This window comes from Chlamydotis macqueenii, chromosome 1 (assembly GCF_036417535.1).
Source record: "Chlamydotis macqueenii isolate bChlMac1 chromosome 1, bChlMac1.mat, whole genome shotgun sequence".
Classification (NCBI taxonomy): domain Eukaryota; kingdom Metazoa; phylum Chordata; class Aves; order Otidiformes; family Otididae; genus Chlamydotis; species Chlamydotis macqueenii.
Window position 1 is genome coordinate 51,398,468 of NC_141556.1, and position 16,840 is coordinate 51,415,307.

General features: G+C 37.1%; 1 protein-coding gene across 6 annotated transcripts in view; it reads right to left on the reverse strand.

Annotated features, from left to right (window-relative positions):
* ANKS1B (ankyrin repeat and sterile alpha motif domain containing 1B) overlaps positions 1 to 16,840 on the reverse strand; it is a 444,690-nt gene that overhangs the window by 147,251 nt on the left and 280,599 nt on the right. For all 6 annotated transcript variants that reach the window (XM_086750799.1, XM_086750791.1, XM_086750814.1 and 3 more), the window contains one exon: positions 11,323 to 11,475. In XM_086750799.1, the coding sequence (XP_086606925.1) occupies positions 11,323 to 11,475 (153 nt within the window). The remainder of the gene's footprint in view (positions 1 to 11,322; positions 11,476 to 16,840) is intronic.

Below are 16,840 nucleotides of genomic sequence, written 5' to 3' on the forward strand. Positions count from 1 at the left end.
AACACCCTTATAGCTAAAATGACAGCCATTCAGTCCTCTTTACCTTTAACTATTAAAACCAGTTGTGAACAGAAGACAAATGATGCTAGCCAAGATCTAATACACTCTTGAGAATTTTTATTGGAAAGATCATCTCCTCACAATATCCTTTAAAGCAATGAAGAAGGAGGAAAAAAAAAAAGATTTTAAAACATTTTAAAGGCATTATTTCTCCTTGCACACTGCTGAATCGGAGAGTTAGTTGCAAAACACAGTATTCTTTTAAAAGCATCAAAATGGTACTGTAGTCCTTGAAAACATTATGTAATAAATTCTGCAGCTTTATTTCTTTGGAGACAGGGGATACTTCTTCATGATTCTTATCACTACAAATTTTCTTCAAAATAGAGGCAGAAGTATTGCTTTACAATATTAACATCACTGTGTTCATTTACTTTTATCTACCATGAAATTCAAGTATTTTACATTGACCTTCAATCAACTTAATCCATTTTAAAATGCCATAAGCTAGAACTATTAGAGGTAGGGTTTGGGGACAGCAAATGCAAACGTTTGAAACAATCAATTTATTCCAGCAAAATGAACACAAATATTGTCTAGAAAATAAAATTCAAATACTCATAATGAAACTATTTTAAAGGAACTACCTTTACTACAATTTACAATTATTAATATAATGAAGGATGTTCCCCTAAGATTGCATGTTTAGGAGGCCAAATTCAAAACAGATTGTGTCTAAAATTTCTAAATTCATATCAGATTAAAAGATCTGGAAAAGGGCATTATTTTAGAATAGAAATTGAATTTTCTTGCAGGCTCACCAACACTGAAAAGGTTAAGCTGGTAAAATACAACACTTTATTTAGGGCTCTTCTAAGCTACTGAAGGCAGAACAAGATGTTGCCTAGGACAACAAAATATTTAGTGACTATTTATTTTATCTGCTTTCGTAGAGAATTTGTGAGCTGGGAATAGAAGTTATTTTCTAGCTTTTTAAAAGAGAATAAGATGTCTTGGGTTGGGCTGCTTCTGCTGTACTGCCTGGAAAGGAGATCACATTCTGAAACTTGCAATATGAACCTTCTTACAGAACACTAAGAGGGTAGACAGAAAATCAGATGATAAAGCAATTCATTTGCTGCCTGAATGGAGGGAAATTTTGTTAGGATACTTCAGAGACAGTACCTTCTCTGGCACTAGGCAGAATAGGTTGTTTTAATAAAAAAAATTATCTTGCATTATAAATCAATCATTTGTGCTACCTGGTGTGTTACAGGACAAGAAAATGATCCTGCAGGTGGAACACAATAGGTGCTAAAATTGCTCAGCTTTGATTATTATTGCTAAAAATTGCTGCCAATCACTACCTGATTATAATTTCTTTTGAAGAGAGCGTGGGGCAGAGCAAAAGAAAAAAAAAAGAGAAAAAGAGAGAGGGAAAAAAGCTCTAGTTTTAAGAATTCTAATATAAGAACAAAGATTAACCTGAGAAAAGATATCATTTTGATGTGACTAAAATCCTTACTTTTAAAAATAAATGAAAGAAATGGGAAACATTAAAAGAAATCTGCAAATTTCAATGGCTAGACTTACTGATCAAACATGGTTATTTTACTATCACTCTTTAAGCAGAAAACAATAATTTTTTAATTACTGCCATAATATAAGGAGATATAAATACAGAATTAGGGAAATTATTTCAAAGTACTTACATAATATCTTCTATTTAAATAACCTCTAGTGCAAAACGACACCAGATGGATTACAAAAGAATCATTATACTACCAAAAAAATAAATGCTATTAAAGTGTCCACAGTGCAAATGCTTCCTCTTTCTTTCTTTACCATGCTGTATTGTAAACTGAATAAAGCACTGTACTTGGACTAAAAGAAGTGTTTTTCCTCCCACTTCTCCTGAGTCTGAGCACTGCCATGATCCAAGGTGGGAGTAGGAAGAAGTAAACAGTACATGGTTTGGAGAAATTGCCATGGTTTATGTCATCTCCTGATCTTTTGCAAGTAAGAGTATAGGGGAAAGAGGATGACGTATATCAAAAGTATTTTGCATTACCATGAGGAACAGATGGAAGTTTGCACATCAAATCACTCAAAGGCTATGACATATGCAAAATGTTACATGCCTAAACTGTGCATAAGAGTTAAACATGTTATGAAGTTACAATACTGGCACAGGGATTTGTTGAGGATAAAGAGCTTCCAACGAGATTTCTAGAAACATGCACTGCAATACTACAACATAACAACAGTTTCTAAATGATCAGTAACATCCACAATCATGGAGGAACTGAGTGACTGATGGAAATGCTACCAGTATTCAAAGCAGAAAGAATCTGACTGCAGAAAGAATAATTTTCAAATGCAAGATCCAATGGAACAAATTTACTATATGATTGCAATGGGTAAATATTTCACTCTTGCAAAAGAAACAAAGACGTGCATTATTAAAATCCTTTTGAGATCTCTGTAGGTGCCCTGGATGAATGAAATCTACACAACTATTTGTGTATGAAAAAAAAATCTGCAATTTGTATAATATAACTTTCTTGTATATGCAATGAACCTACTGATCCCAATTCAAAGGGAAATAGAATAATTTAGAGAATTATCCTATGTATTTACAACTGTAGCAGCTGACACATTAATATAATCTCATTTGCAGCATTGCTGTACTAATGTAGGAGCAACTGAGCAAATTCATATACATGTCTTACCTAATGAACAAATAATACATTGTGATGAAAGCTATTCAGTCCTAAACTCATCTTCAGAGTATTTAATTTGAAATATATAAGCAACTATCATGTTGTCAAAAACCTGCTTAATACTTGGTCCTATTATTTACGTCAATTAGGATAGTTTTGCAAACAGATAAGACAAAGAATTTGAATGGATATTGAAAGTTTTGTTCATATTTCCTCAAAGTAATCAAGGTTTTGCATTAACCATTTCAAAATTGCAGTTATTTAACATAAAAACCACAACAAATGTAGTAGAAAAGATTTTCTTAAATGTCTTAATGCATCCTATACATAGACTACTACTTTTGTAAGAAGTGAGAAGACCTAAAGTTCAATCTGCCTGGCAGAGAACTTTAAAGATTCCCATAAAATTTTTAAAGGCTAGAAAATCTGTTCCTCAGTAAAACAGGCAGATTTATTTTTGCAGGATGTCAGAGCGATTCTCAAGCATTTTATGCTACCTAGAAACTTTGAAACACAAGACTTCTGGTTTTGCACCAGTACATCAACATAGTTGTCTCTACAGAAGTGGCATTTGCATTTGAAGTGTGACAGTCCATCCTTTAGCTTGCTGGATAATTCTTTACTTTCAATTACATACATTTATGTATAAAAACATACATACACCCATATGTGCATGTTTGTATATATATAGCTCTTTTAAGGATTGGTTCATATAAATTAACTTCAAATATTTTCTAATTAAGTACACTAGTAATATGCTCCTGAATATTCAGAAAGAGTGCACAAAGTCATACAGATAATTTTCTAAACAACTATAGAAGTTATTTTTAATTACAAAATACCTAATAAGTTGGGATACCACAGCCTATTGCTAATGCAGACTCATAGTCTTGAAAGCTCTTCCGATTATCAAAATTGTTGGAGCTATTTAGAAAGCAACTACAGATAGAGAGCTATGGGTATCTCTATCAGTCAGCAATGTCTCTGGGAGATCAGAAAGGACTGTGGCTCCAAGTACTGTTCCTTCTTTTCAGTGATCTGAAATCTAGCACAGGGCTCTGAGGTAGAGAGGAAAAGAAATAGGAATTGTAGATCTGCAGTCGCAATGTCTGAGAATATGTTATTGAGATGTAATGTTTCTTTCCCTCTTCAAAAACTGCCTCTGCACAGTGGCACACTTGGGAAATTAATAACAGGAGAAGAAGAGTCACAGAGTAATTTGTCAAGCAGAATCTGAAGGACAGCCCTCCATAGAAAAGGTACCTTTTCATGCTACAGAGCATGGGAAATTAAGCTGTCAAGTGAGCACTGTACAAAATCCATCTATTTGCTGTGTTTTACCCAATCAAGCTGCGGAGTTGCTATCTGCTTTGCTGGAGTAGATGGGGAGGCTGCTAAGTGAGACATTAACCTAGTCAAGGAATCTGAATGCAGTATGCAGTCCATTTTTAAGTTCTTTAAGCAGAGACTCTAAGTTTTACTGAGATTGTAGGTGCATTAGTTGGCTAAGGCCTCTTGAGAGCTTTGAGAACTAAGTTCAATACAGTGCTATTACTTAGAGCTAGAGGCTCAAGCTAAATATGTATAAAACTGTTCTGATTGAAATCAGATGTGCATAGCTGTCACACTGCATATTGGAGCTGTATCTTAAGAAAGATAGAGATCAAGGATTTCTGGAAGTACGGAATGGCTGAACGGACTAAGACTCTTTAGTTTGCAAATGAGACGACTGAAAGGAGAAATGATAGAAGTGTGCAAAATGAAGCATAGCACAAAAAAGATCAACAGAGCAGGAATTCAAGGATGAATTTGCTGAATTGCTAGCAATGATGTGTAACTTTTCCCTTAAAACTTTGTTTTCTGAGGACTGGAGGGTGACAAAATTGATGACAATTTTTTAAAAGAGTTAATGGAATATTCATGGAAATACTAGCCTCTAAGCCTGTCCCAGGCAAATTAGTGGGAATTCAATAATGCATACAAGCAATGGACACATACAGCCAGGAAGAGTAAAAGTGACTGCATGTAAAAGCACCTCATATCTCCAAAGTCTATTGAAGTTCTTTGAAACAGTAAAAATATATGTTCTTGAGGTTGAGATCTGCTTGATCTTGTTTGCCTGGATTTCTAAAGTCTTTTGATGAAGCCACTCTTAAAAGGCTTTTCAGAAAAATACAACTCAGTCATGGCATCAAGCCACAAGAAGAGGTTCTTGGTTCTTTCATGGATAAATAGCTGGTTAAATTAGGAAACTGTAGGAGAAAACACAGTTTTCACAGTGAAAGAAGGTTCTTAGTGAATTTCTGAAGAGATCTGTGAATGGACCTCTGCTGTTCAATATAGTTGTAAATTCCATAGGAAAGAAGACCAGCAGTAAGGTCACAAAACTTGATAATGATAAGAACTCACTCAAGGTAAGAAAGACAAGGACGAGTTTAGAAGAACTTGCCCAATTCCAGAAGTCCCTGAGTTGTAAATTATTAACAACCAGAAGAATGCTATGCAGATAGTTCATAATATGCTTGTCCTATTCACACAGCCTTCTCTGGTCATCTGTTTAAGGCCATTTTTATAGACAGCACAGTGGGTTAGGTAGAGCCTCTGATTTATTTCAGTATGGCAATTTGCATGCTCTTTCATTACTGCAGTACAAAATCTAGTGGGCTGTAGCGAAATGATCATGTGGCAGCCCTTAATATAACTAAAGAATCACCTTTTCACACAGTGTATAATTAAATTAAATTGTGGCGTTTATAGATGATGTTGTGGAGAGTTCAAAGTATCTAGTTATAAACTTATGAAAGGCAGTCCACTGGTAGCTATTTTCTGTCTCTAGTATCTTTGATCTGATCCTGAACAGCAATCGTTATACCCTAATGTAAACCAGGAATGCAATTTGTGAGAGACAGTATCAAGAACACTTCCTCAAGAGCTCAAAATCTGGACACTAATTGCGTTTAAGAAACCATTTGGTAAACATTAATTTTACAGGAGACAAAGACTGAATCACCCATGTGAAAGATGGATATACAGAAATAGAAGTTTGCAGTGCAGGATGAACTAATTGAGAAGGAATGTAAACCAGGCCACTTACATGTAACCCTCCACCCAGGAGCTCAGCTATCTGTGATTTAAGGCCTACTTTCAGTACAGCACAGCTGTGCAACCATTCTCAGTTTCCTTCTGAGAAAATTGCTGGGGCGTGACAAGGAGCTGTTAGAGAGTACACAAGCTGGAAGCATGTGAGATAAGAAAGGTAAAGCTGCAAACATAAGTAAGATTGTTGTTACAGGGGTAACTGGCACCTCAAGGATTCAAGGACAACAACACTCACATGTAAAGGTAAAAAATCCTAAGGGAAAAAGGGGAAATCAGAAGAGAGGAACTCAGCAACATCATAGATCAGCCTGTTCCGGGGAGCAACAGAGGCCAGCCCTCCCCTACCTGAGTGATGACTATTTGCCCAGTAGACTTAGTGATTCATTTGGTCGGGGTTGATTTAATGCCTAGTTTATTAGTCCTACAATATATTGCGTGTGTTAGACAATCAATAACTTGCTTTGTGCTTTTAAGCTGTTTATATCTTGCCTGAAGAATCTCTTTGGTAAAAATTCCCTCAAGAGAGTGACTCCCCGAGGGGGAGGGTTATATAAGTAAACTAGAATAACAGACAAGAATAATATGATTAGTCACATAGAACAGCATTTATACTTAAAAGCACAGGTGCACACTTTAGATGGGTTAGGGGATTTCAGAACATAGTAGACTTATTTTTCAGCAGATTATATATATTTCAAAAAAGTTCCGCATAGCTACAGCATTGAATAAATCATACCTGAATCTTGGTACAGAATCTGACCTCGCTAGTAAGCCAAGAAACCTGGGAGACAAACCCAGAAGTGCTGGAAAAGTCAATGCTGGAGAAGGCATTCTAAATACTTACAGTCCCAGGATAAGGAAATTAGGACAACACTTCTCAGGGAGCACATACCTGAGAAAATAATGAAGCAAATGGATCTGGGAGAATTCTTGATCTAAATGACAAATGAATTAGGGAAACAGAATCTAAATTTCAAAGTCTGGCTTGTTGAAAAGGGTTGAGAATGCTGGTGGGAGCTCACAAGAAACAGAAATGAGTAACTTTCAAAATGACTCTTCTGATTCAAATGCTTTAAGAAGTTGCTGCTTGACTGTGCTTGAAGAAACATACTATATCTGCATACATAAAAGTCTGAAAAAAACCCAGACTGTAAGTTATAGCAGACATTATCTTGCTGGAATAATTTGCGATGAATTGCGAGAAGTTGCATATTAAATTTGTTTCTTAATGCCAATGAGGTAGCTGGAGGACCACAAAGGCTGAGGGAAGATGCCCTTTAGCACCAGTGTCTCAGACATTCTTCCTCTCTCATGTGCTTGGAATTCTCCGTGCAATTTTTTAAAAAATGTGTTTGCCTAGGTAGTAACTTCCAGGGATGGTAAAACAGTGCTGCAAATAGAGCAAGAACTGTTCTTTTTAGGAAGATAAGAAGATTCAAAACTCTAATCATTCCAGCATCCTATGGGAGTAAGGGGTAACTCACAAAGGTTAACTTTAATCATTGAATCACTTATGTTGGAAAAGACCTTTAAGATCATTGAGTCCAACCATAAACCTTACACTGCCATGCCCAGCCCTAAACCATCTCCCTAAGCACCACATCTATGCATCTTCTAAACACCTCCAGGGTTGGTGACTCAACCACTCCCCTGGCCAGCCTGTTCCAGTGCATGATAAGCCTTCCAGCAAACAAAGTTTTCCTAAGATCTCATCTAAACCTCCCCTGGTGCAACTTGAGGCCATTTCCTATGGTCCTGTTACTTCCTCCTTGGGCAAAGAGAGTGATGCCCACCTCGCTACAACCTCCTTTCAGGTAGTTGTAGAGAGCAAGAAGGTCTCCCCTCGGCCTCCTTTTCTCCAGACTGAACAACCCCAGTTTGCTCAGCCACTCCTCATAGGACTTCTTCTCTAGACTCTGCACCAGCTTCGCTGTTCTTCTTTGGATGCACTCCAGCACCTCAATGTCTTTCTTGTAGTAAGGGGCCCAAAACCGAATGTAGTAGTCGAGGTGTGGTCTCACCAGTGCCAAGTACAAAGGGACAATCACTTCCACACTACTTCTCATACAAGCCAGGATGCTGTTGACCTTCTTGGCCACCTGGGCACGCTGCTGGCTCATTTTCAGTGGCCTGTCAACCAACATCCCCAGGTCTTTTTCTGCTGGGCAGCTTTCCAGCCACTCTTCCCCAAGCCCATAGCATTGCATGGGGTTGTTGTGACTCAAGTGCAGGACCCAGCACATACAATTTGTCTCGGCCCATTGATGTAGCCTGTCCAGATCCCTCTGAAGAGCCTTTCTACTCTGAAGCAGAACAACACTTTTACTAAAGCTAATCTTCTTAGCATCTCTGCATATCAGTAGGGAGAGACAAACAAGCAATCCAGGTAATTAACCATAATTTAACCACCCTGAATCATCCTCTGGATGATCCTTTATTTTGCCATCCTTTATAGTTTATAAAGGGAATTCATTCAGCTGCAGGGAGACTTTCATAATATACTTTCTTCTTTCTGTCTTTCAAAAAAGAACTATTTCCTTTGATAACTTAATTGAATAGCTTTATGCCTGGAAGTAGAAGAAAAGTATGTTGGTCAGCATCACACATCGAAGTTCGGAGGCATGTGCTAAGCAAAGCTCACAATAGTATACTGAGATGCATTATGGTAAAGGACGACCTTATTACTAGTTTAGATCTAGGAAAAAAAATCCAAAACTTCATGAACTTCATCCACAGGCATGTAAGTTGTCGATCTCAAAAAGTGTAGAAAAAAAGAAAATAAAGAATTTTTATTTTTGAAGATGTAAAGAAAGGCTTGTGGAAAATTAAATGTCCCCTCCTCTCCCCTGTCCTTTCAGCTATGCTAGTTCACCTAACAGAAGATATTATCTCTGCCTTCAAACTTGTTTCTAATCCTCCAGAAGCCATGGATGATTTCCCAATGGCTTAATGGAAAGAAGTACCAAATATGAACTAAGGGATTCCTTGCACCAAAGCAGGAATAGCTTTTATGTTAAATTCAGTGGCTGCAGCTGTTTAAGGCTGATGGCTAAAATGAAAAAGTTATCATATCTGTCGCCCTTTTTATTGCCTATTTGGCATTAAATGCAAATGAAACTTCTTGCTCTATCTGCAACTCAAGCAGCAAGAACCAGCAAACCAAGGGTACTCTGAATTCTTTTCAGGGTGTTGAGTCTGTTTTTTTCTCTCATTTTTCAAGTGCCTGGATTCTGACCTACTCAAGTCAGAAATCCTATTCCAGAGTTAGTGGCTTTGACCTTTACACATTCCTTTATGAAAAACTTTCTGTAATAAGCTCTTGTTTGCCATTGCCTGAATGGGAAGTGAGACCTTTGCAATCGATTTCAGGCAGCAGGTCTGCTGGTCAGAGATATGTATCTTGTTCTGCCAGACTGCACAATGCTTCAAACCAATTTCTTGTCCATTTCTGAAAGAGTTCCCTCAATTGAAACAGAAAAATAACAGTAAATACTTTTATAAGCTGCAGATTTTCTCAGTGAACATTATTTCATTGCAGGTATCTACTACTGATTCGTGAGAATTGAATATATACTGAGTGGACTAAAATAGAAATTCTGAGAATGTAGAACTGCTTTACTTACTATGCTCTTGACCAACATAATATAATATATCAGGTGGGAGAAATATTTACCTCTATAGGTATCTATATCTATACAAATATTTAAATAACTGTTTAACAGCTTCTTGCAACTCATGGCAAAAGGGGGTGTTTTCCCAAGAAGTACAGGCCTTAAACAAGAACATGATGTTAAGCTGCAAAGTTAGAGGGATATATACTGGTCTGGTTTATACTAATTTTACAGAAGTGTATTCCTGTTAACTTCAGTGCAGGTACTTTCCTTTTCATCAGTTTAAGCAAGTTTGGAATCAAACCAGAAGTCTTTAATGAGGTTTTAATGATCCACTTGGGGGAGCTAAAGGGTAATTTGTTTCCAAATTGATTATGGCAAAATGTTTGGGATGCAAAATTAAGTTACAGAAGACAATGTGAGCAGAGACTTACACTTCCTTCAACTCAATGCTGGTTGTTAATCTATATTAGCTTCTGGAGCAAAGGATCCCCAGTTCTTGTTAAAATTCCATCCACTTACAAAAAAAGACTCACAGTTATAAATATCTTAGCAGCAGACACCTGTAATAGCATCAATCATATCCTGACTTCAGTTATACACCTACAACATACATTGAAGGCAACAGACATAACACGTAAGGCAGAGTTTGGTCCTTACTCTTACTCTACATTCTTGTACTAGTTAACATTAACTGTAATGTGACAGCAAGAAAATAAATTCTAGCAGGCAATGTTTTTGTCTTTCAGTTAATATCAAATGCCTTCTTTTTTGGTTTTGTTTGTTTGTTTAGTTGGTTGGTTGGTTGTTTTTTTTTAAATGTCTTTTCTTTAGATCCTGGTCTTGGGCTATAGCTGCTTGTGCCTCATGCATCAGTTACTGTGCTGAAACACAGCTTCACACCACCATTATGTTCTCCATTTTTGCAGCCTGGGACACACAGGCAACTGTTTCCCAGTATAAAGTTATATTAGCTGCTCTATCTTATGCTTGATTGCTTATGGTTACTGGTAGCCCTTTGACTGTTCTGCAAGTTAGGCACTAATTAGAGGCAGAGATGCAGTATCTCCTATATTGGAAAGAAGAGCACAGCATTTCATCTGTAAAGAGTGAATAAAATGTGACATTGGACTTTTTTCCATGTAGAGTTTGCCCTAAAGTTCAGATAAACTGACAATACAGTTGATTTCAAAAGCCACAGTAGATCTAAAGCTATAATCATCTATCTTTTATAAAAGGAAACAACTCAGTTTCAGACACATAACTTACATGAAAATTCCACTGGCAAAGCTGTATTGTCAATGTGTTCACTGTAACTGACATTTGATGTACAAAATTAATCTCATACCAAATTACTTTGCAGTGCAGTCCACACTAAAGTTTATGGTTGCCCATATGCTGGCATCTAATTTAACTGAGTCATGCAAATGAAGTTTCAAGCAAAGGTGATAATTAATAAAATATTTTGTTCCTTTAGCATAACTTATTAACTATATTTAAGGTTTCCTTATTTTATGTTTAATTTAGCCAGAGCATGTAGAAAAGGTAAACTGTAAGTATCTTTACAAGAAGTACTGTTGTTATGACTTCAAAAGCAAAGACTTATGCTTTGTAGCTATAAACTAGCAAAATATATTTTTAAATGTCATTCAGCATCCCGAAGCAGTGACACAATCATGCTGATTGAACACCATGCTGAAGACAATGGCAAAGCAAATGGAAACAAAGGATACAGTCAACCCAGGTATAAGCATGAAAGCTATAATAATTAACTGTACTTGATGACAGCATTTGTTGTGCAATTTGCTTTTGTGTTTTCTCTTTGATATGTAAGCACAAGTACTACAGTGTATTTAGGAGGAACTACTGCTATAAATTGATCAACTTACATTAATTAACTCAATCTCCCAGATTTTTTTCACAAGGTCCATCGATGTATAGCCATTAATTAGAAAGGATTTGGTATAGTCACCCAGTTCAATTGAATCCAGCCATTCAGCTACAGAGGTGGGGTTGTAGCCATCGTGACCAATCTGCTTCATCTAAAAAGAAGAATGAGTAAGGATTAGTGATAATATTAATTAAACATCTTTCAGAGCAGCAGTTATTTATATTATTTTCTTTTGGTCAGAATTATCTTATTCCCTAATCAACATTATTGTAATGATTAGCAGAACGTGAAACAATTTTAAAAGGAGATCACTAATAAAACTTAGTTTTCAATGATCTTTTTCTTCTGTCTGCTTGTCTTTTAAACCAGAGTATACTAAGACTGTAGCATGAATTCAATTCTTACTAGACATCAGAGAATTCATAAGTGAGGGAAGGCAAGAGAGTGAGAAAGAGACATTATTAATACCCTGACTGCACAAAAATGTCAGATTTCCACCTAAGATGTCATAGAAGAGGAAGAAATTAGACTGAGGAATGGATCTTCTGGTATCAAACTGCAAATGAAACATATCACCTTGGTTATATGATTCCTAATTTATCTCTCCTAGTAGAGAGACATATTATGTCTAATGTAATGGTTGAAGCTGCAGTATATTTTTCCACCTCCAGGGGAGGCTCAAAAGAGTCTCTTTCCTCTACCTGGTCACATTTTAATGGAACTCCTGGGCATTTAATATATTTTAGATTCCTCTCTGTCTATAAAGCTGCTTGAGATTGGACAATCGAACCAAATATTACTGGGACGGAATTGATAGAATGACATACACAGAAGTGCACCACCTGCATTCATATAGCATCACAGGCACAGAAAGCATAATCATATAAATATTGTTTCCATAATAAACTAAGAAACATCACTGGCATCTTATTTTTCTGAATTTTGTTAAGCTACTAAGAAGTAAAGAGCTGCAATTTCTCTTTCACAATTGCCTCTCAGTGACACAAATGAAGATTTTCAAGCTAGCCATTAATGATAAAAATGTATAAAGCCTCTAACTCTACAGCTTGTTACGCCATACTGTTTTACAAATTTTAAAGTAATTTGCAATAGTGGCAGAAGTAGAACGAACTAGAAAAAATTATGCAATAGCCTCAATTTTCAACACTATTACACACATATCATCTTTCCATAGAAGTGTAGCTATTGCTAACTTGATAATACACTGAACGGGTAAACTGTCAAGAAGATTTAGAGGTTTAGCAACCTTGTGTTTTGCATAGGATCTCCCAACTGTGCAAGAGTGACACTGTGCATGGTGAAAGCCAGTCTCCCATTTCTGCCTGCTTATGTACATTCCTGCTTTCTAAGAAACATGGGAAATGTGACAGAAACATAATGCTTTGAGCTTACGTTTGAAGTGAGTGACAAAGTAATTTAAAAAGGAGAGAATTCTGGTCTTAATATCTTGCCTGAATCATTTTATTTCTCTCAGTTTATTTGAAATGCAATTTGAATTCAAAGCAGAGAAAAAAAAATTAAAGTCATCATTTGAAAGCCACAGTAGTGTTCGTGGATCTGTCTGTTCAAATGCAGAAAGCCAGCATGTCATGATCTTGATCTCGGTTTCCTGCAGTATTAGACAGGAGTGATGCAGGCACGCTGCATACGACAGTTTACTCTTTGGTCTTTTGCTGCAGATGTTGGATATAAAATATTAATGGAAATATTTAAAAGATGTAGTGACATCATTATCTTAAATCATAGAAGAGAGATGAGACATCAGATAATTAACAATGGGAACTGTAGCCTTTCAGGTCACTTCTGTAACAAAGGAGTCACGTTAGAAAGTGAGAGTTCAGTTTTGTTGTTGAACTTGACATTTTGGAATTTAGTTTTATCCTAATTTAGAATGAAAGTCTTAGATGTCAAAAGTATGGCAAATTCTTCTTTCATTGTCATTCAGAACTACTTCAGATCTTAGATTGACAGCAGTCTGTCCAGCAGACTGCAAAGATGTTGGAGGACCCTGGTAGCTCTGACTCCTGGGAAGCTTACTTCAAGAGGTGGCTTGAAATGAGGTATGCTTGAACAACTGACACTTGAAAAGAAAGGACTCAATAAACTGAGAAAGAAAAATCTAATATAGAGAAGACATGAAGAAGATGTACAGGGCCCATTGGGAACACATGGCTTTTGAAAGATACATTTTTATTTTCTTTTTCTAACACGGAAAAGCAAAGCACTCTCAAAACATTGGTCAATGTATCCAGATGGGATATATTATGCAAAGTATTCCTTTTGTTTATTACTATTTGATCTTTACGTTTAACAAATCCTGATTTAAATATGATTTTTTTTTTTCTTTTTGACCTGCTGATTGAGAAATCTCATGCAGTCTGGTCCACAAATCTGGTAACCCATCAGCCTCTATAAAAAGCAAACACAGCATGGGAAGTTTCTGAATTCTTAATTCCCACTGGAGATCTCTGTCAGAAGGGTTGTTAAAATAGATATCACTCTACTACAGTGTTTTCCAAAGGGCTGCAGGCAAGCAAACACAGGCAAACAATCCAGTAAGCAAAAGACCAAGAACAACTGAAATGTATATGACAATTTCACTCTTTGGATTTGGTGCCAATAGACAAAATTGTCATTGAGTCACTCAACAGCCTACATGAAAATACACTGGCCTGTTGTTGAGCAGCAGCAGGCTCTACAAGCATCTTCCCTCTCCCTGTGTCAGAGATTTGGCTGCCTGTGTTCAAGGCCACATTGAGAATGGTGCAGCTGCGTAGCCTTGGATCAGATCCATGTGAGAAAGAGCAGTGAGAAGTCTGGTCGAGGCCACCCCACCTTCTGCAGGAGCTCCATGTGAGCTCAGATTCATGTCCCTGACGCTCACCCAAGCTATGCCATAGGTACATCTGTGCCCAGCCATGCACCTTGCTGGTCCTCACCTACCAACTCACCCTCTCAAATCGACCTTGTCCCATCCTTGTCCCTACGGATTTGCCCTGGGATGTGGCTGTCCACAGTCACTGCCACCGTCCCTGCCTCGCTTGCCTTGTGCGGGTGCTCCCTGCCTGCTCCACTGTCCCCCGTCAGCTCCCAGCCCACCTGCCCTGGCAGGGCAGACCCCTCCTGCTGCTCCTATCACAGAAATTTAATCTCAGAACTAGAATATTTGCCAGGAATTTCAGCATAAAAGCAGTATTTTGTTTTGTCATGAACCAAGAATCAACCTCTTCTCTAAAACAGATTTTCTAAAATGTGTCTAATAAATTAATAAACCTTCAGTATCCATCCTCTTGTATGGTAAGTTTTGTTCTGCCTGTTAATAACATCAACTAGCTTATTAACTGTCATTCATAGCTGGCTGAATGTTTTCCTTTCAAATATTTATTGACAGACAGATTGGTTATCAAGATGTGGCAGTATCATTAATAGTATCTATTTTTCATATGAAACATCAGGGAGTTTTTAAATTAAAAAAACCCAAAACTTTGAAATATCTATCTGGAAGTGCTGTCCCTTTACTTTATTAAATCTCCAGTTCAGTTCCATCTTATCCTGGTTCTCATTAATAGGTCATGGCTCTTGGATTGTTTGTATTTTTTTTTCTATACTGCACCACAATCTTAGACTCCTCTCACAGATCATTTACACCCCGTAGGTTTCCTTGCTGATGCTATTTGCTGATTGATTTTTTTTTTTTTTAAAGAAAAACCCCCTCCTATCTACTGACTGTATTTCCATGTATAATATTTCAATAATTTTGCACCAGCTACAACACATGCACCAGTGGTGTCAAACATCTAAGCAGATATGTGCATAGTTTGACTCAGAGCAGTATAAAATCTCTAAGCTTCAAGTCACGACAGTCTTTCAAATCTAAACTGCTCATAAAAAGGAGTAGTATTGTTCTTCCACAGACACTGCTGCTAGTTGATTCAGTTGTTATCTTTAAAGAGCAATACCAATGTTAGCTGTTTCAGTGCAGATGATTTTAGCACGCCAACTATGGAAAAGGCTAGGAATGAAGCCTATAGGATTTAGCGAAAAATAAATGTTTAAGAAAATATGATATAAATGAAGCATGGAAGAAGACACAAACCATAGGAGATTTCTCTCCTAGGTCCTATTGATCTATCACTAGTATTGCTTCCTTTGAAACAAATGGAAAGCAGAAGCCAGAAAGAGCTGTTTCTCATAATAAAATAGTAATGTCAAGTAGTATCCCAATGGGTTGAGAAATCCTTTGCAAGAGACTGTTCATACATCAGTCTTTTACAGGAGCATCACTGCCATATCTATATGGTGTTTTACATTAGGAGAGAAGGTACTTGAGTTTTTGTCTCTGAAAGGGAGCCAAATAAACATGAACGGAGATTCAAAGTAATCACATATGCACCAGAAGTATCAAGGTGAATTCAGTAACATGGACTATTACCAGTTTGCTCTGATCTTCTAAGACAGATGGGCAACTAAAGCTCTTTTCTCCACAGGTAATATAACTATCTGGTAGATCTCAACGCTGCAAGTATTAAAATCAAACTTTTTATCCACTGTGTAAGGAAAAAGAGATTACTTGACTTCCACAGCTTTTAAAATAATGGCTATAATTACAGTGAATTTACACTTGAATTTGTTTGCAAGGAAGATCTTTTTAGCAAGCACAGAATGCTTTATTTTAAACCGCTGGCCTAGCTGAGAGATTTAAGCAGCACTTTTGGAAACTTGTATGAAACTATCAACTACCAATCTGAGTCATTCTGAATGACTGCAATGGGGAGGCATCAATTCTTTTTTTTCCGTCTCTTTGTGACTTGACTGTTACGTATTATGTACTTTACAAATGTGATCAGCTGGACTCATGTTGTTGGAAGAGGAGATCACAGCTCCTGTGGAGCAGTGAAAGAAAAGGCTCAGGAGAGTGACACTTCTGAAGACCATAGTGCCTGGCTGGCACAGAGGCACCATGTAACGCTGCTGCCTGCAGCACCCATGCAGAAATTGAGCCTGCGGTCAAGGGCAGAGAAGCAGCTCTCAGAGGGTACAGGCACAACTCCTTAAGGACCTCAGAAGACTTTGCATTTGCTGCTATTGAGAAAACCACTGAGTGAAACCAGGGACCTGCCTGCAAAGACATATTGGGTAAGGAAGACTTGTATATAAACCTTTTGTTTTTTTATTCTGTCTATCTTTCAACATATTTTAAAAATTAACTATTCTAGCTTGTCTTCTAATAATGGTTGACCTTTCTTTCTGCTAATCAAAAACCTTCCATCTTCTCATGGAGTTTACTGTAAAAAGACAGTATAGGCACATTCACTTCACAGTGCTGCCTGATTCAAGTTCCTGCCCCAATGGTAAATCCAGAATACCATGAACTGAGTTCAGAGTTTCCTATCTAAGACTGCCAGCATTGCAATGGGCACCCTTTCTATGATTTTTGCTGTTGTAATCCATCTTCTGAATTTAAAGGAAAATACATATGCACACACTTTTTATCC